Source organism: Giraffa tippelskirchi, chromosome X (genome assembly GCF_054371585.1).
Source record: "Giraffa tippelskirchi isolate mGirTip1 chromosome X, T2T-mGirTip1v1.2.pri, whole genome shotgun sequence".
In the NCBI taxonomy this organism is placed as follows: Eukaryota; Metazoa; Chordata; class Mammalia; order Artiodactyla; family Giraffidae; genus Giraffa; species Giraffa tippelskirchi.
Genome location: NC_137289.1, coordinates 139,727,810 through 139,753,868, shown reverse-complemented (window position 1 = coordinate 139,753,868; position 26,059 = coordinate 139,727,810). Strand labels below are relative to the sequence as shown.

General features: G+C 46.2%; 1 protein-coding gene across 3 annotated transcripts in view; it reads left to right on the top strand.

Moving 5' to 3' along the window:
* The first annotated feature begins 479 nt into the window (after positions 1–479).
* Positions 480–26,059, top strand: part of NHS (NHS actin remodeling regulator) — a 356,345-nt gene continuing 330,765 nt past the window's right edge. For all 3 annotated transcript variants that reach the window (XM_081564690.1, XM_081564689.1, XM_081564688.1), the window contains exon 1: positions 480–1,573. In XM_081564690.1, the coding sequence (XP_081420816.1) occupies positions 1,027–1,573 (547 nt within the window). In that variant the 5' untranslated portion in view covers positions 480–1,026. The remainder of the gene's footprint in view (positions 1,574–26,059) is intronic.

Below are 26,059 nucleotides of genomic sequence, written 5' to 3'. Positions count from 1 at the left end.
ATGCACTCTGAGGGGCAGCCCAGGTTTTTTTCCCTGCTAGGAACTCAAAGGACTTGCTCAGAGCTGGAATTTGGCGAAGCAACTTGCTCCAACACGTCAAAGCTGCTACATCCCCAATACCCCACCCTCCTTCTTCCACGCTTACACCCCCAACCCTAACTTGAGGACTCCCCGGCCCCACCACGCTGACAGTCTCAATCCTAACCCTACCGATGCGAGGAAGTGTCTTTGCATCAGAACAAGTCTGGAGAGGTGAGGCCACCAGTGACTCCCAGCGGCCGCACAGGGCGCTGCGCCCCCTCGCCCCGGCCTCTCCCCCCTCCCCTCCCCTGCCCTGCGTCCGCCCCGCCGCCCCCGCGCCGCCTCCTGCGACTGGGCTGGAGGCAGATTCCTCTCTCCGGGTTTTCAAAGCGCCTTTCCGAAACCACCTCCCCGTCCAGAGAGGGCGAGAGATCCCGGGCGCAATTGCTCCCCGGAGCGGCCGACGGGCGCGCGGGGAGAGGCCTGTGCCGGGGTACTTTCAAACTGAGGCGCGCGCACACACTCACACCCACCCACCCACCCAGACACACGCGCGTGCGCGTGCTCGCGCGCGCATACACATACACACACACACACACACACACATACACACACGCCCATTTATATAGGCGGTGGCGGCGGCAGCGGCCGGGGCGGCGGCGGTGGCGGCGGCGGCGAGCGCAGGAATGATGGAGCTGAGCCAGCCGACCCGGGTTGGAAGCAAGTGAGGAGAGCCTAGGCGCGCCCCGGGATTTCTGTGCCCCGTGCTTGTCATCCTACTCAGGGAACGGTGCACGAGGAGGAGGGCCGGCTGGACTGATTTGCTAGGGGGAGGGAGGGGAAGAGGAGGAAGCCAGGTGAGCGAGGAGCCCCCTGCGTATCTGGACTGCCCGGACGCACCTTCGCCGGACTCCAGCCGCCTCTCCACCCGGGTGGGCGCGCCCGCTTCCCCACTCGCCAGGGGCGCTTCGAGGAGACCAGAAAGTCGCGGCCCGGCTGCGCGGGATGCCTTTCGCCAAGCGGATCGTGGAGCCGCAGTGGCTGTGCCGGCAGCGACGCCCGGCGCCTGACCCGGCGGAGGACGCGATCGGAGGCAGCGCAGAACCGCCGCCGCCGCCGCCCCTGCAGCCGCCCGGCCGACGGGACGAGGCCGTGGCGCCGGGGCCAGAGAATCCTCCCTGCGCACCCCCCGCGCCTCCCGGGCCGCCGCTGCCCGCGCCAACCGACCAGGCGCCGCCACCGCACGGAGAGGCGCCCGCGGCGGGTGAGGAGAGCGTGGCAGGGGTCCTGGAGGCGGCGTCCGTGGCTGGTGAGGCGTCCTCAGCGGCAGCCACCGCGGTGTTGCTCATGCTGGACCTGTGCGCGGTCAGCAACGCGGCGCTGGCCCGCGTCCTCCGGCAGCTTTCGGACGTGGCCCGGCACGCGTGCAGTCTCTTCCAGGAGCTTGAGAGTGACATCCAGCTCACCCACCGTCGCGTCTGGGCGCTGCAGGGAAAGCTCGGCGGCGTGCAGCGCGTGCTCGGCACGCTGGACCCCAAGCAGGAGGCAGTGCGTGAGTACCCGCGCGGTCCGCCCGCCTAGCGCTCGCTCCGGCGCCGCACCCTCGCGCCCTCCGTGGTCGCCGCAATCCCAGCCCCGCGGCGGCGCCGCGCCTGCTGCGGTTTACACCTTACTCTTGCTTCCCCATCCCTCCCCTCCTCTGGGACTCACCCCAGTCCTCCCGGAGTTCCGGTGAGGGATGCAGACGCCAGGGGAGAAAGTTAAAGGGGGCGGTCTCTGACCTCAAAGGCAGCTGTGTACTGAGAGGGAGCATTTATGGGGACAGAGGAGGCAGAGGGGTCTGTCATTGACTCCTGGGGCTCGATTTCTCCGTCCCTCCCCGGGAGGCAGAGGGTTGGTGCTACTTGTGTGGTTTCCAGCCGCCCGTCCTGAGCCCTGTAGTTCCCTCCACCCCAACCCCAGTGAGTGCTGGGGGCGGGGGAGGGGGTCGAGAAGTAGAGTGGTCTTTTAGGGCTTCTGCTACGCCGTGGCAGTTTTGGCCCTCTTGTGACCTCACGGGCTGCACAGAGCTCCGAACTTGTGCCCTGTGCTTGTGTGCGCCATAGCGCGGCGCCGCACGCCTCCCAGAGTGAACTCCGAAGCGCTCTGCTCCAGCCTTGTGGCCTGGGAGGGGCGTGGAGGGAGAAGTGCCCCGGACCCTGGGGAGATCGAGGAGACCCTTGGTCATCTCTCCTGTCCTGACCACAACAGGGTTCCTACTGAATGACTCTCTATGCCATCTGCCCTCCAAGAATCTTGGAGGTGCTCCGCGCCCCCCCCACCCCAACGTGTACTACCATCCAATTTCACCCGCGTGTGCAAGACCCCTGGGCACCTTTGCTGCCTGTTAACTTCACTCTTGCGACATCCCAGGGCTCCCAATAAATGTAATTCTGGCGCTCAGGAGGATCCCCTGGCGCACTGTTGGCCAAATCAGGAGGTGTCGGAGTCATTTAGAAACGAGCGGACGGTGGGCGGGGGCCCTAGGCTAGCATGCAGGTCCTTTGGTGCCTAGTTCAGCGGCTGCGACGCTCACAGCGAAGGTGATGTCAGCGGCTCTGACTTACATAAGAAGCTTCCCCGGTTGCTGCAGCAGCTGCGCCGGTGCGCGGTGGCCGCTGAGCGCGCGGGGCGGGGGCGCTCTCGGCATTCTTCCCCGGGGACTTCCGGGCACCTCTGCCCTGCAACCTGGCCCAGCCTTCTAACCAACCCTTCCCGCTCGAGCACTGCCCTCCTTCCCAAAAATAAAATAAAGTAAAACCCCTTTGAACCCTGGCCCGGGAATTCGCTGCTTTCTGCAATAACAATAATAATAAGCGTAATGAATAAATGATGTGCGCGATCGGTTTTCGCAGCTATAAAAGACCCAGAGTTGGGTTAATGACTGGTTGTTTAAAGGGCAATTCCGGGGATGAGTTCTGGAAAGAATTAGGACTGCCGTGGGCCAAGTCGTATTTTACTTTTGGGACTTGAAATGAGCGCTTTAATCCTACCTCCTTTTTTACCCCAAACCACATAGCAGGGACAGGCCCTTCACTTTCAACAGCGCTGATATCTAGGGAGTGCGGTCGGAGGAGTGGTGATTTCACTTCAAAAGGAGTGGAGGGAAGTTTTGCAGACTGTTGAGTGGTGCATACATTTCCCGTGTGTGTGTGTGTGTGTGTGTGTGTGTGCGTGCGTGCGTGTGTGTGTGTGTGTGTGTGCGCGCAGACTGTTGAGTGGTGCATACATTTCCCGTGTGTGTGTGTGTGTGTGTGCGTGTGTGTGTGTGTGTGTGTGCGCGCAGACTGTTGAGTGGTGCATACATTTCCCGTGTGTGTGTGTGTGTGTGTGTGTGTGTGTGTGTGTGTGTGTGTGTGACACACACTGCCCCTTAAATGAGATTTCTGGAGCAGAATGAGTTTTCTCCCTTTTTTCTTTAGAGGCAGGGGTGGGTAGTTATGTGCCCAGAATTATTTAATACAATCCTTTATACTGTTTGGAGTACAGACTAATGGTTAATGGAGAAAAGGAGATTTTTGGTGTATGCTTACAAGTGATGAACATATGATGAATGTGTTCTCTGTTTAGGCAGTTCCCTGGTGGCCTAGAGGGTAAAGAATTTGCCCACAATGCAGGAGACCCGGGTTCAGTCCCTGGGTTGGGAAGATCCCTTGGAGAAGGGAATGGCAACCCACTCCAGTATTCTTACCTGGAGAATTCCATGGACAGAGGAGCCTGGTGGACTACAGTCCATGGGGTCACAAAGAGTCGGACATGACTGACTACTTTCACTTTTCACTTTCTTTCATACTCTGTTTATGTGTATTTATACATGAATAAATAAATTAAGATGGGGCTCATATAATAAAAGGGATAGACTTAAAATCTCCTATTATTTTTACATTTTTCTGAAACATGATCTCCATGCTTTGTACCCATACCTCTCTCTTCTCTTGTCCGTATAAATTTAGGATGACATTGTTCCTGTTTGATGTCATAAAGGCATTACCTTTGGGAGGAAAAGCACAGTATTGTGTCTTAATTTGGGTTTCTCAGTGTGCAGAGGTGGAGACAAGGATTTCTGTGCAAGGAGTTTCTGTGAGAGGGGATCCCATGAAGCACAGGGAGGGAGTGGGAGAGTGGGCAACTCGGGTTCAATCCAGCACACACCCGAAAGTGTTCCGCTGAGGAATGAGGAAGCTGGAGTATTTCTCCATCAACTTCCACCACTCACTGATGGAGAGCACTTGGAGCCTGAAATCCCTGGCTCCTGAGGCCCACCCCAGGTGTGGGCTCAGCAGGCTCCTGGGCCATGCAGAGAGGTGTCAAAAGTCTGTGGTGTGGCATGCGGGACCTTTTAGATGTGAAGATCCCACATGCCACAACTTAGACTTCGTGTAGCCAAGTAAATAAATATTTAAAATAAAATGTCTGTGGTGTGTTTGGGAATGTGTGCAGGGGTCACCTGGGAAGGGGAAAGGGGCTGTGTGTGGGTGTAGAACCAGTGGCATCTGCTATGTTATGCGTCTCCCTTTAGCGTTGCTCAAAGCCTAAGGGAGTTTCAAAGGGAGAGGAAGCCTAAAAGTGACCGGACTTTCCTTTTCTCCCCCCTTGAATGTGTCTGGGTGCCTCCATACCCCTGTATAGCCTTTCCACCCATATCACCATTCTCCATGCTGCTTCATCCTTGGATAGCTGCTTCCTGTTGCCCTGAGACAGGCTGGGGTGGTTTTTGCAGGGGTGACATCATCTGACACACACTTCAGCAAAGTCACTCTGGAGGCAAGTCTGGAGGCTGGTAGACCAGTTAGACAGTGCAAGTGGTGACCATGGCTGGGACTCAGTAGACAGTGAGAAAAGCTCAGATTGTAAATTCATTTTGCAAATAGAATTGACAGGACTTACCAATTGGATTGGTTACAGGGTATAAGAGCAGAAAATAATAATAATTATTATGGATGACTCCTAGTGGGTTTTTTTTTTCTTCCTTAAATAGCTTATAGAAGGTCCATTTCCAAAAATGGGTAAGGTTTGTGAAAGAGTAGATCTTTTATGGTTGGGGTAGGGGGAGAATGGAATTGATACTTTTCTGTTTGTGGTATGTTAACGTGAGATGCTTGTGTCTAAGACAATTAGATGTGTGAATTCAGAACTCAAGAGAGAGGTCCAAGCTGGAGATGCAGATGCAAGATGTAAGGGCAGAGATGATATGTGAAACCCTAGAGCTCAGGACCAGGTAGAGAGTAAAGAAAAGGGGGCCAAGACTTACCCTAGGTCAGTACAACTTCGAAAGTTTAGTAGAGAAGAAAGAGCAGTGAGCAAGCCAGAAGGTAAATCAGGAGAGTGGTACGATGGAAGCCAAGAGGAAGTGTCTCAGGAGTGGAGGGGGAATTGTTTTGGTGAAATGCTTCTGAGAGGAAGACAAGTGCTGATGTAAGACCATTGAGTCTGGTACCTTGTTAGCAATGAATGGCCCTGCTAAGTGCCATTTCAGTGGAGGGGTAGAGAGGAAGGCCACATAAGAGGGGATGAAGAGAACAGGAGAAGTGGAAGAGGAGAGAGCAAGCACAGACAGCTCTTGTAAGGAGTGTTGCTCTGAAGGTAGGGGAGGAATGGAGCTGTGGCTGGAGGGGAATGCAGGGCCAAGGGAGATTTTCATAAAAGGTGTTGATATTGAGGCATGTTTAGATTCCATGGCGAGGGAAGAATTGATGATGCTGGAGAAAGAACTGGATAATTATGGAAGTCCTTGAGAGGCTGAGAGGGGAAGGGATCAGAGCATCGTTGCCCATAGGAGGGAAGATGACAGATACGGGCAGAGGGACAGGTGGACTGGTGAACTGGTAGCAGTGCAATGGGGTGTTCTTACCCAATTCCATCTCTTTTCTCTGACTTTCTTGGAGAGATCATCAGTTGAGAGGGTGTTGATAATGTGAGGAGAGAGGACAAGGCATTAGTGTTGTCTCAGGAAGGGAATGTGGATGCAGGAAAGAAGTATGGAGGGGTTCCCTGGGTGTATGGAGAGCCTTCTGAGACTTACGGTCATAAACATGGACTCAGTCCAGCTTTTTGGTCACTAAAACTGGAGATTTGGGGATTATTTCATGGGCCTCAACCCCAAACTGTTCCTGAGACATTTGAATGACATTGGCTTTTGGGTTGCTGTTGATTGTATTTAGTTTCTGAGTCTTAAAGTACTTTTTATATTGAAGCTGAAAATTCACGCTAAGTTGCTCGGTTGTGTCCAACTCTTTGCGACCCTATGGACTATAGCCCACCAAGCTTCTCTGTCCATGGGATTCTCCAGGGAAGAATACTGGAGTGCATCGCCATGCCCTCCCCCAGAGGATCCTCCCGACCCAGGGATCGAACCTGCATCTCCTGTGGCTCCTGCATTGCAAGCAAATTCTTTACCGATGAGCCACCGGGGAAATTGACAGAAAATGGCACAGACCATAAATGTAAAGCTTGGTTAACTTTCACAAAGTGAGTGTCTCACATAGTCATCGCCAAGATCAAGAAAGGAAACATTGCTGAATCTTGAACCACCCTCCCAAGGCCCATTTTATCAGTCACTACCCTCTTCCCCAAGGGAAGACTTCCTCCATCAATTAGGTTTTCCTGTTTTTGAACTTTGTGTAAGTGGAGTCACATAGTATATACCTTTAAGCGTCTAGTGTTCCTCACCCAATATTAAATGTGTAAGACTCTTCTATGTTGTTGTATATACAGTAGATTGTTCCTTCTCATTGCTGAATAAAATTCCATTGTGTGCATATACCACCATTTGTTTGTCCATTCTAATGATGGATATTTGGGTTATTTCCAGGGTAGGGCTATCACCACAGATGTTTTTCTATGTGCTTTCTGGTGGGCTTATGTTTGGAATATAATCTACATATATATATATATATATATATATATACACACACACACAGTTGTTTGGAATTTGTCTAAAAGTGGAATTGCTAGATCAAAGGGGATATATACGTTTGGCTACTGCCTAGCTACTATACGTAGCTACTGCCTAACAGTTTTCCAAACTGGTGGTACCAACTTATACTCCCAGAAGTATATGCAAGTTCCAGTTGCTCCATGTCCTTACCAACACTGGCATGGTCTTTTTAATTGTATAGCTACTCTGTGGGTAGCTAATAAAAATCTCATTGTGGTTTTAATTTGCATTTTACTGACAGCTTATGAGATTGAGGACCTTTTCATATATATTTTTGACCACTTGAATATTCTCTTTTCCTCATTTTTTCCTCATTTTTCAATAAGATTCTTTGTATGTTTTTTCTTCTCTTGTAGGAGCTGTTTATACGTTGTGGATATAAGTTATTTGTGAGCTATAGATATTGCAATTACCCTCTCTCTGTCATGTGCCTTTTCACTCTCTTAGTGTCACCTCTTGGTGAGCAGAAGTTCTTGTTTTTATGTAATCCACTTTATGGATCCTTTTCTTTATGGTTAGTGTTCTTTGTGCTCTGTTTTATTTGTTTTTAAATTCTTCACTAACCCCAGGGTCATGAAGATATTCTTCTATGTTCTAGAAGTTTTTTTTTGTTTGAACTTCGTCATTTAGATCCATGATTCACATGGAATTGATATTTACACATGGTGTGAAGAAGGGGTCCAAATGCATTTTTCCCTGTGGATGCACAATTAATCCATTGCCACGTACTGAAAAGACCATCATTTCCCCATGTTACTGCAGTGACACATTTGTTATCTAACAAGTAGATTGATTTTATTTTTTAGTTAACATTCATTGAGTTCTGCTCTATGTCAAGCCCTGTGCTAAGATCATTGTATGAATCATCGTGTTGAATCTTCACAATGACACTATGAGAGTTATTGTCCTGTTATTTTCCTACTTTACTGAGAGTTAACAACTTACTTTGGGTAGTAACAGCTGGAAAGTGCTGGAGCCTAGAATTAGGGTCCAGGTCTGAGTGCACAAACTATATTTGCAAACAATAGACTTCTCTCCCATGAGTGGCTGCGCAAATCTAGAGCAGCTCCAATGTTTAAATCAATATGCTTCTGTCCACTTGTCATGTCCCTCCCTGCCTTCCCCACCTTCCACCCCAGTCCAGTCACACTGAGCTCTCCTGGCTGTTCCCTAAGTCGCCAGGCTTTCTTGTTCTTCAGGCCAATGTGTGTACTGCTCTTCTCTCTGGAACATTTCACTGGCTCATTTCTGTGCTTTCTTTGCTAATCTGTGGAGTTGTCATCTTCCTGGTACAGTAGAACCTGATCCCTTGCCTGCTGCCTTCCACCTGCGAATTTTCTAGAACTGAGTGCTAACCTTTATCTTAGCTTTTCTCCTTCTGGACAGCAGACTGTGTGGGTGCTCTGCTAGATTCCTTCAGCCCTCACCTCTCATTCTGAAGGCTGCTTACTGCTAACTCCTGTGACTGTGCCTAGGGCTTCTTTTTTTTTTTCTTCTGCCTGATGGACCATGCTAGGCCCTGTGCAGAGGGCAATCCAGAAGTGCCAGTGAGTTAATGCCCCTGAAGCAGTACTCAACTAGTTATGGATAGGACATTGGGGGACCAGTGGCCCTGCTTCCTTGCCCCTTGGATGAGAGAGCTCCAAGGCATGTTCTGTACCATCTCTCAGAGTTCACCAGAGGACTGAGTTGCAGCTGCTCACCGTGGTGACTTGTCTTCAGACACACTGTGTATTCTCTGCCTTCTTTTCCCCATCTCTTACCTACGGGTGCTCCCTGGGGTCAACTCCCATAAAACCTTCTTGGCCTTGAGCTTGTACTTGCGCTCATAAGGTCTGAGAGAACCCATGCCAGAACAGTCTGTTTAATCTTTGACCTGTGAAGGTGAAGACCTGGGACTGAGAGTATGGTAGAGGTCACGCTTCTCTTTTTTTTCCCCTAAACTTCTTTCCTGAGGATTATTAGATTTGCCACATGGGCATGCCCTTCCAGACACTCAGTGGTGGGTCTGGATATAACTTGCCACCCTTAAGTGGGCTAACAGTTTGAACCTCTTATTGGGGTGGGAGGAGGTCTTCAGTGCTTCAAAGGTGAGAAGGGACACAAAGCCAACTCAGGCCTACAATGATGAAGACATACTCTGTCATTTCCTCAGTGTTCTGTCAGCCAGCCTTTGAGAGTACCATTTGTCTTCCTGTGGAATTGGGCCAATGATGGCCCCAAGAGATCCATGCTCCCTATTTGGAGTGCATAATTTCAGCCACAGCTGAGCCCCAAACTGCTAAAGCCAGAAGTAGTCTAAGAAGTAACACTTGGGGTGAATTGTTCATTTGGGTTTGGTATGGCAACACCCATCATGGGTTCAGCCTGCTTTTGGAAGGGTGATCCCTTTCCTCCCCATTCTGTTCATTCTACCACTCACAAAACTCCTTTACAGTCTGGTTAATGTGGAGTTTTTTGGGGGAGGGGAGCGATGTTTTCGTCACTGCGGTGAGGTGTCTTTTCCTCCTGGCTCTACTCAGCAAATCTTTCTGAGACATTATGGAATCTGAACAGCTCTACTGAAAGCTGCTTTAAAACCTCTTGTGGAGCAACCGAGAAGAAAGCAATCTTTCAAAGGTTAATAATCCATGGGTGTAACTTCCTCATAACCAGTAACAGCAACACATTTCTTTCTAGACTTTTCTTGTTGTACTGGATTGGGCTTTTAAATCAAAACTACCGAACTATTTTACCTAGGAAATATTTGTGATTCTGTTGGGCTGATATTTCTAAGATGGTAACAGTAAAGATTTCTCTCTTTGTGTTTGTGGAAGTGTTTTCCACACAATGCCATCAGGAAAGTGTAAATTCCACAGAAGCACTCAGACACATCTTCAATCTCAGGGCTTCTTGTCCACAATGGTCATCACCTTTAAGTTCCAATTATACATGACATCTTTCCTGTTGTCCCATGTTAGCCCAAACATATTAAAGATCCACTGACTTTGAATTTTTGGGTTTTTTTGGCCATTCTTGTGGGTTTCAGGATCTTAGTTTTCTGACCAGGGATTGAACCCAGGCCCATGGCAGTGGAAGTGCCGAGTCCTAACCACTGGACCACCAGGGAATTCCCAATATTTTGAAATTTTAGAACAAAGACATTTTTAAACGTAGTTGGAATTTTGTTTTGATAGTTCAGTTGAATTTCTTTTTACTCTAATAAAAATCGTGAACCACAAGATTTTGCAAGACACTCTGTTAAAAACAATCATGGGAAGAGTAGCTCCAGAACAAACTCTCAGTCACAAAACTTCTTGAAAGTTCTTTTTACATCAAGAATTCCTCATGAATCACATCTTGATAACAAGTGAAAACAGAAGATAATGAGGTGAGAATGGTTTCTGAATGTAAGGCTCCCATTGTAAGGTCTTAATTTGTTGAAATAGGGTTTTGGCAAACCCTCCTAAGCAGACTGTAAGCCCACAAAGGGCAGAGACCCTGTCTAGCTCATTTTTGTAAATGACTAAGACAGGCATGAGAACATGAGAAGGTTTGAGTGTACTGAAATAGGACTCTGACGACCTGATCATCCATATGATGAAAAATCACTTAATTATGAAACATTTAAGTCCTTCAAAGCTGTTGTCATTCAGTTGCTCAGTTGTGTCCGACTCTTTGCAACCCCATGGACTGCAGCACGCCAGGCTTCCCTGTTCATTGCCAACTCCTGGAGCTTGCTCAAACTCATGTTCATCAAGTCAGTGATGCCATCCAACCATCTCATCCTCTGTCGTCCTCTTCTCCTCCTGCCCTCAGTCTTTCCAAGCATCAGGGACTTTTCTGATGAGTCGGCTCTTTGCATCAGGTGGCCAAAGTATTGGAGCATCAGCTTCAGCATCAGTCCTTCCAGTGAATATTCAGGGTTGATTTCCTTTAGGATTGACTGGTTTGATCTCCTTGCAGTCCAAGGGACTCTCAAAGTTAATCAAGAATAAAATGAAGTTAAACGAGAGTTGGAGAGTCTTAGGATCTTGGAGTTGGGAAAGACCTTAGCATCCATCACATCCAACTGCCCACCCAAGGTGGGATTCTTTTTAAAGATGTCCCAAGTGGAAGCCCATTGAATTTCTGTGCCCTCCAAGATTCCTAGGAAAGGCCACTCACATCCCAACTTTGTTACTGGAGAGTTACCACTCTAAAACAGTCATTACCTACACTGAGACTAAATCTGTCTTTTGGCAGTGCCTGCCTTTTAGTCCTGATCTGTGTCTGGAGCCATATGGAATCTGCTTATAATCTCTTTTCTAGGACATCATTAAGTGTCTAGAGGTGACTATTATTGTCACTTCTAAGTTTTCTTCATCCCAGGTAAAACAACTTTGGTTCCTTCAACCAGGACTCTTAATGCCAAATTTCCTGTCCCCTCCACTCTGGTTGCCCCCTGCCACAGGTGGAGAGCAGGAATGTACCTATTCCTTTCTCTGTCTGATGTCCGCCTAGGACTAAGGTGGCCCTTGTTGCTTTAACCATTTGCAGGACACTGCTGGTGCATGATTGCTCATGTGGCCCAACAAACCCCTATCCTTTATGGTGGCAGTTCTTTTACACGTGGCTTCCTCTGTTCCATTTGTGTAGTTGGTATTTTTGAACTTAAATTTCACAAGACTCCCCCATTGTCTCTGTTAAATTGAATCTTGCTTGCTTTGCTCTTTCATTTCCAATCACTGGTGATGGTTTAAAATCTTGATTCAGTGTGTCAGCTACTGCCCACAGCAGTCTGCTCTCTGCAGACATCATAAACATGATTCTAGCCCATCACCCACGTCTTTGATAAAATTAATGTTCAGATGGACTCAAGGCCAGAGCCCACTGGCAGGCAGTAATAACAGCATCCCTCCAAGTTGATGTCTGTTAATCACTGTTCCTTGGGTACCATTGTTGCAGCAGCCCTGAATGCTCCCCCCACCTTCCCATTCAAACCACATTTCTCCACATTGCCCACAAGATCTATCATCATGAGTGATTGTCAAATGGTTTGCTGAAATCAAGATACCATATGTCTGTAGCATTCCTTTGATCTCCCAGTCTAATAACCCTACTCAAAAGGGAAATGAGGTTAGTCTGGCTCAAACTGGACTCACTTACAGCCATCAGAGGGGCTATTTAAATGTTCTTATGTATAATGGATAAAGAGTTTATTTGGGGGAATCTGCTTTGGTGTTGCAGCCATCAAATGACTATAAAGTTGGACAGCAAGGGGACTCTCTGGGTCCTAGAGTCCATCTCTCTGACTCCGAAGTCCCTGGTTTGTCAAAAGCAGAGAATTCAAGTGCTTGTCCCTGCCTTTCTTTGAGGATGCCTGGTGAGCACCTTATGTCCTTGTACTCTGTACCTTCAAGAAAGGTTTGGAATTCATGACGTTCATAGTGTGCTTGGGCTTAGTTTGAGCAAGGTTGTCAGGTATCTGGTTTATCTAATTGTTGAGAGGAAGCAAACATGTGGTGAAGAAAATGGATGCTGAAGTCTGCTCACGTGGTTCAAATCCTGGGTCCTCGCTCTTCATCTATTATGGGATGGAGATAAACCCAGTACCTGCTGCATCCAGTTGTTGATAGGACTGAGGAGTCAGGTGTTAAGGCACTTAGAGCTGTCCCTGTGAGCCCCTGGTAATTATTGGCTGTTATTTTATTGGAAGTATAATTGGATCATGCAGAGTGGGAGGCCCGTGTTCATTTTTTCCAAGTAAGTATAAACGTGTGCCTGAATCTTTGAATTGGTGGCTCAGGGAGAAGGAGACAGCTGACCAAGGAATGCTCTGTCCCTCTTCGCGTTCAGATGGCTCTTAAGATTTCTGTGTCCTTTGTGGCTTCATTTTTGTCATGCAGAGAAGTATCAGAATAAAAAAAATTGACCAGTGACCTTTTCATGCAGATTCACTCATTTATTATATGCCATACACCCTTTTAGGCCCTTGAGTTTCATCAGTGAACAAGAAGTTACAAAGTGTTTACAGAGGAGAGAGACAATCCATAAACAACAAACCTGACACTTTTCAGGGGATTACAAAGCATGTTAGTAGGTGATCAGTGGTATGGGCAGAAAAGCTACTAGTGCAGGATGAGGGTCATCCGTAGGATTGGAAGGAGGTTGCCATTTTCGATGGGGTGGTCAGGTGAGCCTCATTGAGGAAACAGCATTTAAGTGAAGATTGGGGACATGTGAGGGAATTAATGAGTTGGAGAGCAGGGAGGAAGCATTTCAGCAGAGGAAACCAGAGCTCCTGCCACGGCACTGAGGTGAGAGTATGCCTTGTGTGATGGAGGGACAGCCCGTGTGGTCGAGCGAGCAAGGAGGCGAGTGGCAGGAGAGGAGGCCAGGGATGGGGGCTGAAAGGCGGCTCGGCGTTGTCAAATAGGCCATTGTGAGTGAGGACTTTGCCCTCTGCACTGAGTGAAGTGGGGACTCACTGGAGAGTTTCGAGCCTAGTGGTAACATGATTGACTTTGAGTTTAAAAGCATCACTTTGGCTACTGGGTCATGAAGAGACTGTTGAGAGAGGCAGAGGTAGAAACAGACAGTCCAAGTTGGAGGCCATCCTGGTGAGAAGCAGCAGTGGTTTGGTGGAAGTAACGAGAAGCAGCTGGATCCAGCTTAGAGCTGTTGGCATCTTTTGTTGCACGTTCAGGGCTAGGTAACTCCGCTTATACAGATGGGCCTAAAACTTAAAATGAGAGGAAAGCCCTCCTCCCCTCTTACTCTGCCAGACTTGCTCCAAAAGAAACCAGGCTACAGTGTGTCTTGCTCCTTTTAGGAGGAGCAAAAGCAAAATCTCAACGTGTCTAATGCGTCTTGCAAAGCCATTTCTGAATGTTGAGGAGGCAGGCACTTCTCCTGGAGTCTTGATTAATCTTATTTTGCTGTCGTGGAAAAATGGAAAAGGCATCCTAATGGATAGTCTTTTTAAAAAAGTCAGTGTACAATTTCCATCCAGTGAAATGTTCAGCCCTCAAATGTGTAGCTTGGTGAGTTTTCATAAATGGACCCACTGTGTAACCCACACTCTGGTTAAGATAGAAACTGTTTTATCACTTCAGATAGAGTAAGTACTCCTTTAAGGTAAGAAAGCAGCATGTTAACTCTGGTGCCCTTAGCCCAGCCCCTGCCAGGGCTGTTGTGTGAATACGGCCATGGAAGATAATGATTCCACAGAAACTTGTGGACTCTCCGGTAGGATCAGACTAAGAACTGGGGATTCCATGTATAGGATTTGCAAAGGAGCAAACTTCCCGTTCTAAGCTAAGTAAGTGCCAGGGATGCCATGCAGAGCATGATGACTATGATCAATAGTGATGTATATCTGAAAGTTGCTAAGACAGTAAATCTTAAAAGTTCCCATCACTAGAAAAAAAATTGTAATTATGTAAGGTGTGGTGGATGTTAGCTAGGTTTACTGGAGCAATCACTTCACAATATGTGCAAATATTGAACCATTATGTTGTACACCTGAAACTAATATAATGTATGGTGGTTATACTCTGATTAAGAAACAAGATTGAATGCCAAAAAAAGATTTCTAACACCGATTGAAAACAGTGGAGTTTCCTCACTTCAGTCTGAGGGTGCTGGCTCTTTGCGATGTCTTGGTGGCAGGCGTTAGGGAGAGTTCCATTTGACACAAGGATAAGAATCTGGCCTCGGAGGCCCCAGGGGTAACTTAGAAGTAGGAATTTTCTAAGATAGAGCTAAAGTAGCATTTAAAAAGAGATGGGAAAAAAAGAACTTGTTACTTTCAGGCAAATTTTTAAGTAGCAGAGAATGCTGATTTGCAACTGTTTTCAGCTGATGCTTGAAGCCTGGCTGGAGGATGAAGAAAGTTGTTTAAAAGATGATTTATTATTATTACATCGAAGTGCATTTAGATGTGTGGAAAAAGGAGCTGTACTCTGGAGTTCAGCTACTCTTGATTTTCGCTACTAGACATCTGAGGGAGGAAAGAACTAGGAGCTAGGAGGAAGGATGACAGCCAGTGAGACATAATGTTCATTAGAATATAATATCAATATTTATGTTTCTCTCCAGCGTGCATCTGGACTCCATTCCTTTAGCCTGGATATGTATTTTAATAATGCGAGTATAACTGTGTTTTCCATTTGAATTTCACGTCAGAGTTCAGCTGCCCCAGCCAGCCCCCTCCTCACCCCTGAAGTTCTTCCATTTGTAAGATGGCGCATGTTTCTCAAGACTTGGATTCTGGAGATGAACTTTGTGTGTGGTGTGGGGAGTGCAGCATGAATAAATACCACAGAAATCCTTCTCCATGCGACAGCCATAGGGCTTTCTGCCTTGTAAACCTGAGAGAAGGATGCTTCAAAGTTTGGGGCAGTGTTGGGGCAGAGTGGGCAAACTGAGGAAAGACACCGGGAAGGATGTCATGGAAAGTTTTTGGAGAGTTTCACTTGGGTTAAATGCCTTCAGTGTGAGAGAAGAGATTTTGGAACCCTCCTCAGGTATCAGATGTCACTAGTGCTCATCTGGCAAAGTTTGAGCCTTCACTAATTAAAACTAATCCAATTGCACGAAGGAAAATATGCTGCATAAGGTTGCTGCTTGTGTGGCTTTATTTTAACCCTTTCCCCGTAGCCTTAAGACCAGCAAATCTCAGCCTCGTGATAGGGTGAGAGGTGATAGTGAGTAATGAGATTTACTTCCAAACACATTTGCATAAAGACAGTGAGTGGTGTAGGCTATAAAGGAGTGTTGGCTGGTCAGGGTAAATTTTTGAAGCCCTTTTGGGTTTTCTTGATGGATTTGTCAGTTCTGAGTTTTTAAACAGCTATTGAGTGAGAAGGAAATGGCAGCCCACTCCAGTATTCATGCCTGGAGAACCAGGAATGCCTGGACAGAGGAGCCTGGAGGGCTACAGTCCACGGGGTCGCAAATTGTCGGACACGACTGAAGCGACTTAGCGCATTGAGTGAGAAGGAAAATTAAAAAAAAAAAAAAAAAAAAACACGCCAAAACCTAAACCAAAGGTATACCCTCCTTGACTTCTCAGGATGGACTTGGTTTTCTTTCTAAATTGCTCTGTACTTCTTTCTGTGGCCTGTTCACCTTGGTTGGGTCAATCCCTCTTGAGGAAGCTTGAGTTCAGGGTTTATACCCAGAAGGTTGGGATTTTGTCCTGATCACAGGCTGCATTCCTGACCCCAGCTGCCTTTCTCATGAAAGGGCATGTTGGCCTCTGATTCTCAGTTCTGACGCTTGCCAGCTGTGTGGCCCTGGGCAAATTTGTAGTCTTTTTGGTCTTAGTTTCCTCATCTGTGAAATGGGAATACTTTTAGGACTAACCACAGAGAATCTTCACAACAATCTTCTTGAGTAAAGATTGAGTAAATCAGTCCGTGGACAGGTCCAGCAGTCTGTGCCATATACACAGAATATATAGTAAGGGCTAATGAATACCTGTGTGCTATTGGTGCTACTATTTTTATTGTTGTTTTGTCATTATCACGGGGCTTAGTTAAAGGAAATAGATGGAACAATGGGTAAAACTCAGAGCCTCTATGGCTCCTCAACCAGCATATATATTCCAGCCAGCTGGATGCATGGTGAAAAGGAGAATGGACTTCCACTGATGGCCTGGCTGAGGACGTGCGCCATTGTGGAAGTGGTGCTGAGTGTGGACACCCAAGCCCTCATTTTCTGGGCCTGTGTGTATCGTGTCCTGTAATGACTTGTCCATGGCTTTGTGTTCTGCTCCCTGCAGTCAGACACCAGGCATGGAACATCTAGCAGAAGAAAGAAGAGGACGGATCTGAGCAGACTGTGACAGAGAATACCTAGGGTGCTCACCAGCTCTTTCCCTTTCCCCCTGGGCAACACGGCTCTACTGCATTTTCCAGCTCCCCTTGCAGTTAGGTGGGACCATGTGACTGAGTTCTGTCCAGTGGAATGTGGAAGGGGTAATTACTCTGGGATGGGCATATAAAAGCTCCTGCACGGTCCTCTGAGGTTTATTTCTTCCCCCCTCTGCTGGCTGCATGCAGAGGATTTAGCAGAAGACTCCAAGGCCCTTTGAATCCCACGGACGGCGGAGCCTGGTGGCTGCCGTCTATGGGGTCGCACAGAGTCGGACACGACTGAAGCGACTTAGCAGTAGCAGTAGCAGCCAAGGCCCTTAGGGATGGTAGAGCCGTCAGAAAGAAGGAGCCCCGGGTCCCAGAGTTACCGCATAGAAGGCTGTCTGCCACCACCTGATTGGCTTTCACATGAAGGAGAAGTGAACTCTTCTTATGAGATTCAGGGGATATTTGTTACAGCAGTTAACTGACCCTAACTGACATAGAGGTACAGCGCAGGGAGAAAAAAGGTCTGGTTTTCCTGAAAATGAACAGATGACAAAAGTACTCCAAAGTATTTGGCATCATTTCATGAAATGAAAGAGACTTTAAACTGTATAGTCTTTTTTTTTTCTTCCTGAGAGACATAAAGAGCTTCTGTGTGGGACCAGAGCAGTGTAACAGCTTTCCTCAAATAAGCAAATGGAAATTAAAACTTGTTAACAGAATTGTAGTTTCTAGAGAAATGTTGCTACCTGGAACCAAAAGAATGCATTCATATTCATTCATTCATTCTCTTTCTCTCCCCACATATAAAAATGATACACATATATTTGTAAAACTTTTAAGAGCTACTTATAAAGCAACATGCCTAAGTTGTAAGTTTGCAGCTCAGTGAATTTTTACACATTGGACACACCTCTTTAACTAGAACCTGGAATGAGAAACAGCATTTACAGCCCTCCGGAAATCCTGACACTTCCTTTCCAGTCGCACATCCCCAGGTGGCCATTATCTTGACTTCTAATGTTATGGAATCATCCAGTATGTGCTTTTTGATACATGGATTTTTTTTTTTTTGGTCAAAATTTTATTTATGATTTACATAGGTGTAGTTCATTTATTTTCATTGCTATATAGTATTCCTCTGTATGGCTGTATCATAGTTTATTTGTCCATTCTATTATTGATAGGCATTTGGATAACTTCCTATTTGAGCTATTCTGAATAATACTGCTATGAAAATTCTATTTCCTATCTTTTGGTGAATGTACCTACACATTTCTTTTGGGTAAAAACTCTCTGCCTTGTAGTTTTACAAAACTCTTCCCTGGTAAGATATTTCAAGGCTATGACTGTGACAGTAGCTGTTCTTATTCCTTTCTGTCTCTTGGCTTCTGGACTAAGTAAAAGTCTCGTTCTGTTTTTCTGGAGTGTCAAGATGATAACTGATCCTTAATAGCCAAGTTTGGTGTCTAAAGTGAAGGAAATGTGATTTGCTTCAAAGGATCTGTTTTTTTTGCCTCTCTTTCTATTAAAGCACAGCTGTGGGGCATTTTGATTCTCAGATGAGGCCTCTTCACAAAGCTAGGTTTCAACTTATTTGCAAAAACTGTGTCATCAGAGTTTGATGTTGGAATCTTGATTGGAGCTGCTTCAGCTCTTCATTTGTGAGGAGGAGGATTCTTGTGGGTTTTCAGGTTGCTTCCTTTCCTTGGAGAGGGATTGGAGGAGGGAGAGTCCTGAGTCCTCTAATCCCTTGAAGGGATTAGCTTTAGAGCTGGCGGGAGTTACCTGGACCATTAAGATTTTATGCAGAATCTAGGCAAAGCAGATGGAGAAGGCAATGGCACCCCACTCCAGTACTCTTGCCTGGAAAATCCCATGGATGGAGGAGCCTTGTAGGCTGCAGTCCATGGGGTCGCAAAGAGTCGGACACGACTGAGTGACTTCACTTTCACTTTTCACTTTCATGCACTGGAGAAGGAAATGGCAACCCACTCCAGTGTTCTTGCCTGGAGAATCCTAGGGACGGCGGAGCCTGGTGGGCTGCCGTCTGTGGGGTCGCACAGAGTCGGACATGACTGAAGCGACTTAGCAGCAGCAGCAGCAGGCAAAGCAGAACATTTCCTCAGAAGGGCAAGAGACAAAGAGGGGAAAGCCTTTCTGTCCCCCTAACAGGGTTTATTCTTGTGACTCTGCTTTCAGAATCTTGGATTTCTGATCCACAAAGTAGCAACCTGGGCTAGGTGGAACTTTGTGGCTTCTGGGGGTTGAAAAGGCCTCAAGCAAATGGTGGTGGTGGGGGGGGTGTGTGCTTCCCTTGTGGCTCAGCTGGTAAAGAATCTGCCTGCAATGCGGGAGTCCTGGGTTTGATCCCTGGGTTGAGAAGATCCCCTGGAGAAGGGAATGGCTACCCACTCCAGTATTCTGGCCTAGAGAATCCCATGAACTATACAGTCCATGGGGTCACAAAGAGTCGGACACGACTAAGCAACTTTCACTTCACTTCAATCAAACTCTTAAAAACTGCCCACCAGACTTTCTTTCAAACCCCTGACAGAAGCTAGCTTTCCAGACTCCACTGCCAAGGCTGGTAGTCCTGGACCCCATAAGTAGTGTAATCCCCCTAACGCCACCAACCTTCCAGGTTTCCTCTTTGGTTTGAAATGAGCCTGATTGGAGAATTCAGGCCTGACTGTTTGAGTCTGAGCTGTCTCCTTCAAGCCTCCTGAGAATATGTGTGACCTCCTGAAGACCCAGGCAGCCCCCTGGGGTGCTGGGTGTTTTGATGGAACATTTGGTTCCTTTGGCTGTGAAGGTGTGCGATGCCCCCAGGGGACCCTGATGCTGAGTGACACACATCTGGGCCTTTGAAAGTGGGTTTTTATAATAAATTTGAACATGGTTTTCAACTTGACTATACTTTGCTGTGTTCCTTTTCCCAGCTAGAGGATAAGTGAGCGAGTTTTTCTATGAAGGAACTGCTTTGGAACATTAATCAAGATTTTCTTCAAATGTAGAGGAGACTGTAACTGACTTTTTGGCTTTTAAGCCCTGGAGGCCTGGTGCCAAGCACTCTGTAAGGTCAGAAGTGGCAGGTGGGTGGGATGTACTTTTCTCTACTTACCAGATGGGAAATGCAGAGAGCTTTATGCAGAATAAGAGGCCTTTAAGAATGCAGATTTACTCTTGAGGACCTGGGTACCTCGTGCTTAAATCCACTGCTCACCAGCTACCCTTCTCTTGGGAATGGGGTGCACAGTCAGGACAAGGGGCTACAGTTTCTTCTTCTTCACCCTTTGAATTTTTTCTGTAGCCTGACCCCTCCCGAGTTCCTAGAAAATGGCTACATTTTTGTCCGAGATGACTGTCATCAAGGGGATTCTTCTAGATGTGTTCAGGCGGACATCAAGCAAATTCATGGGCGCACACACATTCCCTTAACATCTGTTGTGTGACTGCTTTCTGCCAGTACATTGCTTCACAAGCCCCTCAAATGGCTGTGATGCAAATGTGGAATTTTTTTTTGGTAGTTGAGGAAACAGAGGCTCGAGGCTCCAGGCTCCGCTGGTGGCTGGAAGGGCACACTGCTTAAAAGGGCTTCAGTCAGGATCCACATGTGACATTAGCTTTGGTCTTTCATTTACCCTGCCCAGCTCCTGTGCGTGTGAGCCTGGTGTCTCCCTTCACCACCACCTGATCGCTACTGCCATAGCCTTCTGCCTCCAGGTTATGATGGGGAAGCAGAGGCAAAAAAACAAAACAAAACAAGAAACAAGCCAAAAACATACAGACGGTGTACAGGTAGGACCTTGGATGCTCAGAAGGGCTGGGATTGTGCCTCTGGACAGAAGAGTTCCCTAGTTGAGGAGTCCCAGCTGTGTTTCCAATGTGTGATGAGAACAGGCAGTGGCTGCACATCTGGCTATAACTAATTCGTTGTTCTGTTGTAACTTAGTAGATTGGATAAGGTGAAAGCAGTGGCTGTAGCAGGAATCATTTTCTATACTAAGGCCTTGATTACCTAGACCCAAAAGATTCACCTCCTGGATACACAGGATTCTCTTCTAGTTCAGTGGTTGCCTATTTGTATGCTGTAGTGTTGCTTGAAGGCAGGTGTAAATTAATTGTGAGTGACCTCAATTCAGATAACTAATCAACTCAGATTAAAATAAATTGCCATTTTTTAATTTATTCAAATTGGCCAAAATAAAACACTGATAATGACCAGGTTTGGGGTGGGAATGAGAATGGGGTGGATATAAGGGTACTTTCAGACATTGCTGATGGAAGTGTGAGTTGGTATAATCTTTGGACACTGCTGATAGAAGTGTGGAACTGGTATAAATTTTCTGGTAGGCAGTTGGCCTATATGAAATTGATATATCAAAAAGCTGTGTGCCAGAGATGATGTTTCAAAATTTAACCTGAGAAAATAAGTATATAAGTAGAACAAAAGAATGTATAGATGCCTTGGTGTTGCTTAGAATTAAGAGTTACTGGACATACACTAAGTGATTAGCAATAGAAAATTGATCAAACAAGCAGCATTACTATATATTGGCACAGCAAACAACATTACTACATATTGGAACAGTGAAATAATCTATTGCCATTAAAATAATACAAATAAATATTTATTAACTCAAAATTATGTTTATGATATATTCCAAAGGTAAAAACACTTACCACTAAATAGTATGCAGATTATTGCATGTCTATTAAGAGGATGTAGGAATATTGGGAAAAAATGTCTGGAAGGATATATACAAAATCGGTACTTTGTACAAAATGTTTTATCATGATCCACAGTGAAAAACACATTTTACATTTGTGACCCAGTAGATGCACGTGGCTGGAACAATAATTTTATCAACAATACTTATTTTTCTCTAATGCATTCTGATGTATTTATTTTTTTTCCTTTTTTACTATCTTATTCTATCTTTCCCTCTTGTATTCTACTTTATTCAAATTCCATTTTCTTCTCTTCTCCTTTTTTTCTATTTCCTTTTTTTAAGATGCTGGTCATGACCCACTAAGATGATTTCATGATTTCCTAATGGACTACAAGCCATAGTTTGAAAAGCACTGCTCTAGAATATATAGAAAAGTAGAGTGTGTATCTCTAGCAGGTGGGATTATACTAGACCATTTTTTTTTTTTTGAGAAAGGAGGTCCTTTTTGCTTTTCCATGTTACTTGTATAATATAAGGGCTAATGAAAGTTCTAAAAGGGCATAATGATTCCATTGAAAAACAACTTTTAAGGAATATACATATTGATTGCATAAAATATTTACGTATCAGGGATTCCCTGATAGCTCAGTTGGTAAAGAATCCACCTGCAACATAGGAGACCCTGGTTCGATTCCTGGGTCGGGAAGATCCACTGGAGAAGGGATAGGCTACCCACTCCAGTATTCTTGGGCTTCCCTTGTGGCTCAGCTGGTAAAGAATCTGCCCGCAATGTGGGAGACCTGGGTTCAATCCCTGAGCTGGGAAGATCCCCTGGAGAAAGGAAAGGCTACCCACTCCAGTATTCTGGCCTGGAGAATTCCATGGACTGTACAGTCCATGGGGTCACAAAGAGTCGGACATGACTGAGCGACTTTCACTTTATATCATAATTATTGGGCATGCAGAGTTTTCTGGGGACCTTAAAGAACTTTATGGCAGGACTGATATATCCATTGAGGCACACAGTTTAAAAAAATAGAATAACAAGACAATTAAACATGACCTTATCTCTTTAAGGGCTTCCCTTTTGGCTCAGCTGGTAAAGAATCCACCTGCAATTCAGGAGACCTGAGTTCGATCCCTGGGTTGGGAAGACCCCCTGGAGAAGGGAAAGGCTACCCACTCTAGTATTCTGGCCTGGAGAATTCCATGGACTGTGTAGTACATGGGGTCGCAAAGATTTCTTCAAACTCAAAAGGTCACCAGGCATCCATTTGTTGTTGTTGTTCAGTTACTAAGTCATGTCTGATGCTCTGCACCCCTATGGACTGCAGCACACCAGGCTCCCCTGTCCTCCCAGAGTTTGCTCAAATTCATATCCATTGAGTGGGTGATACTTTCTCACCATCTCTTCCTCTGCCATCCCCTTCTCCTCCTGCCCTCCATCTTTCCCACCATCAGAGTCTTTTCCAATGAGTTGGCTCTTCTCATCAGGTGGCCAAAGTATTGGAGCTTCACCTCTCAATGAATCAACCCTGATTTCCTTTAGGGTTGACTGGTTTTTAATCTCCTTGCTGTCCAAGGGAATCTCGAGTCTTCTCCAGCACCACAGTCCAAAAGTATCAATTCTTTGGTGCTCAGCCTCCTTTATGGTACAACTCTCATATCCGTACATGACTACTGGAAAAACCATAGCTTTGACTGTATGGACCTTTGTCAGCAAAGTGATGTCTCTGCTGTTTAACATACTGTCTAGGTTTGTCATAGCTTTCTTTCCAAGGAGCAAGTGTCTTAATTTCGTGGCTGCAGTCACCATCTGCAATGATTTTGGAGCCCAAGGAAATAATGTCTGTCACTCTTCCCACTTTTTCCCCTTCTGTTTGCCATGAAGTGATGGGACAAAATGCCATGATCTTAGTTTTTTGAATGCTGAGTTTCAAGCCAAGCCAGCTTCGTCACGTTGCTCTTTCACCCTCATCAAAACGGTCTTTAGTTCCTCTTGACTTTCTGCCATTAGAGTGGTATCATCTGCATATCTAAGGTTGCTGATATTTCTCCCGGCTATCTTGATTCCAGCTTATGATTCATCCAGCCCAACATTTCACGTGATGTACTCTGCATCTAAGTTAAGCAAGCCGGGTGACAGTATACAGTCTTGTCGTACTCCTTGCCCAATTTTGAACCAATCTGTTGTTCCGTGTCTGTTGTCTAACTGTTGCTTCTTGACCTGCATGCAGGTTTCTCAGAAGACAGGTAAGGTGGTCTGGTACTCCCATCTCTTTAAAGCATGCCTACTTACTGCTTTACCCCAGTGATACTGCATTAGTTCTCTGGGATTTATTTCCATTTCTGTTCCAGATTGCACTTTGTCATGCTCATTCCCCACCTTAAAAGAAATAGATATTAAATTCATCAGACTATTTTCTGGCCACATTATCTTGGCTTACAGCCCTGTCAAACTTAACCTCCTTTAAAGCTAAAGATGATTTTAAATGGAAAGTAGTCATTAAGAACTTAGAGCAAGGAGCAGAGGCTTTAACAGCGGACAGGAACAGTCCCTGCTCTCAGCACACAGCTGGAAATCTGCGGAGCCCACCCCAGAACCCCACCAAGCCAAAGTGGGTGGCATATGAAGTGAGCTTTCTCTGGGAAAACAGTGGACAAATGAGGCAGAGATTTCTGCAGACAGTTGTGTTTATGTAGGGCATAAGCAAATCTTAGGGCATGCATGCCAGCTGTCAAGTGGGGGAGGGTGATCCATAGGGTTGGGTTTGGGAAGAGGCTGGCTGGCATTTTCAAGGTTGGGCCTGAGGAGAGATGCTTCCTGTCCTTGAAGGGAATTAATGATAGGAAATCTGAGAAAATAACTGGGGTTGCTTTCCAAGAGGTACTAATTTAGTTACTGTTGTTTCAGACATTCTGCTGAGAGTAATCTGACAATGCTAAAAATGTTATTTGGAGCCATGGCCTTCCGCTAAGGGAGAAGGTTGAATACATTCTATCTTTGAAACATTGTGAATAACATGTCACAGTTACTCATGTGCTCATTTACTTATTCATTTATTATCTGATGAATTATCCATTCATGTGGTCGTTTGTCCATTCATTTATTCTTTCATCCATCACCCATCCATTTAAGCATCTGCTTACTTGATATTCTTGGCTAGATGCTTTGTATTGTGGGGCACGTGGCAAGCATGGAAGTAGGGAAGGAACTCTAAAAGGAGGAAGAGCAGTCTGTGTAGTTGAGTTGCTCACAGTCTGGCAGCACAGACAGATAAGTAAACAACTACTTACCATATACTGTGGGCAGTGCTACTAGAGAGGGCAACCTGGCTTGATTATGCAAAACTAAGTCTCCCCTTCAGGCTTGGAATCATGGGATGTTAGCCCAGAAGAAGCCTTAGAGAAACTGAATGGCACAATGCTTTCCGGGCCTGATCCACAGATTTCTGGGGTACCATTTCAGGGAGTGCAGGTGGGAGAAAGATGGCAGAGTTAGAGGAAAGCTGAACAGACAGGGTTTAGCTTCTTTGAGAACCAGAGCAGGTCCTTTTTCATCTGTTTCATATATTGAGGTTCCTTGTAGAATATCTTCTGAGGAAGGGCCTTGTCTACTTAATGATGTTTGCAAAACACTGGACCAGTCCACCATCTTTCCTTGTTTCTCTGCTTTCGACACTGAGGTCCAAAAAGGTCGAGTGGTTTATCCAAGGTTTTCAAATTGGTTAGTTAGCAATCCAGGAATAGCCCTGGTCTTCTGATTCAGGCAGACATTAACTCTGTATCAGTTAGCTTTTGTTTTGTAACAGATAACCCCCAAACTTCGTGGCTTAAAACTACCACCATTTATTTAGCCCATAATTCTATGAGTTGGCAATTGGGCCATTCTTCTGGTCTTAGCTGAGCTCCCTCTGGTCAGTGACGAGTTGCAGATTAGCTGTCAAGTCACCTTAGAACAGGCCAGTCTAAGATGACCTTCCATTTGAGGGATGGCTGGCTATTGGCTGGGGTAAGGAGGTCCCTGAGCTTGGAGTCTGTCATCATCAGCAGGATTCCAGCAGAGCAGGGAAACATGCATAACCTCTTGAGGCTTGGGCTTAAGGCTGGTCAAAGGAAATCACAAGACCAACTCAAACTCAGGTGGTGGAGAAAGAGACTCTACTTCTTCACTGGAGAGTAGTAAGGGGTGTAGATACAGGAAGGGAAGAATCATTGCCCTTTTTGCTATCTGCCACAAGAATACTGAGTTATTACTGTATCTTGTCTCCTTAATTTGGGCATTGGAAAAAGTTCCAAAGCCATCTTTATAAGAAGACCGTAGCCATTACTCTGTCTATAGACCATGAAGCCTCTTGCCTACTTGAGTTTTTAAATTCTTTGTGTTTTAGACAGGTGGTATCTACTGCTTATGGTAAGGGACACTGTACCTTAAGAACATCCCTGCCTTAATCCCAGTCACAGTCTTTGCATCAGTAGCCCTTTCCATGGAAAGGGGCTTTCAGCTCCTGTTTACCCTGATTCTCATCATTTCCATAAACATGTATTGAGGGACTCCT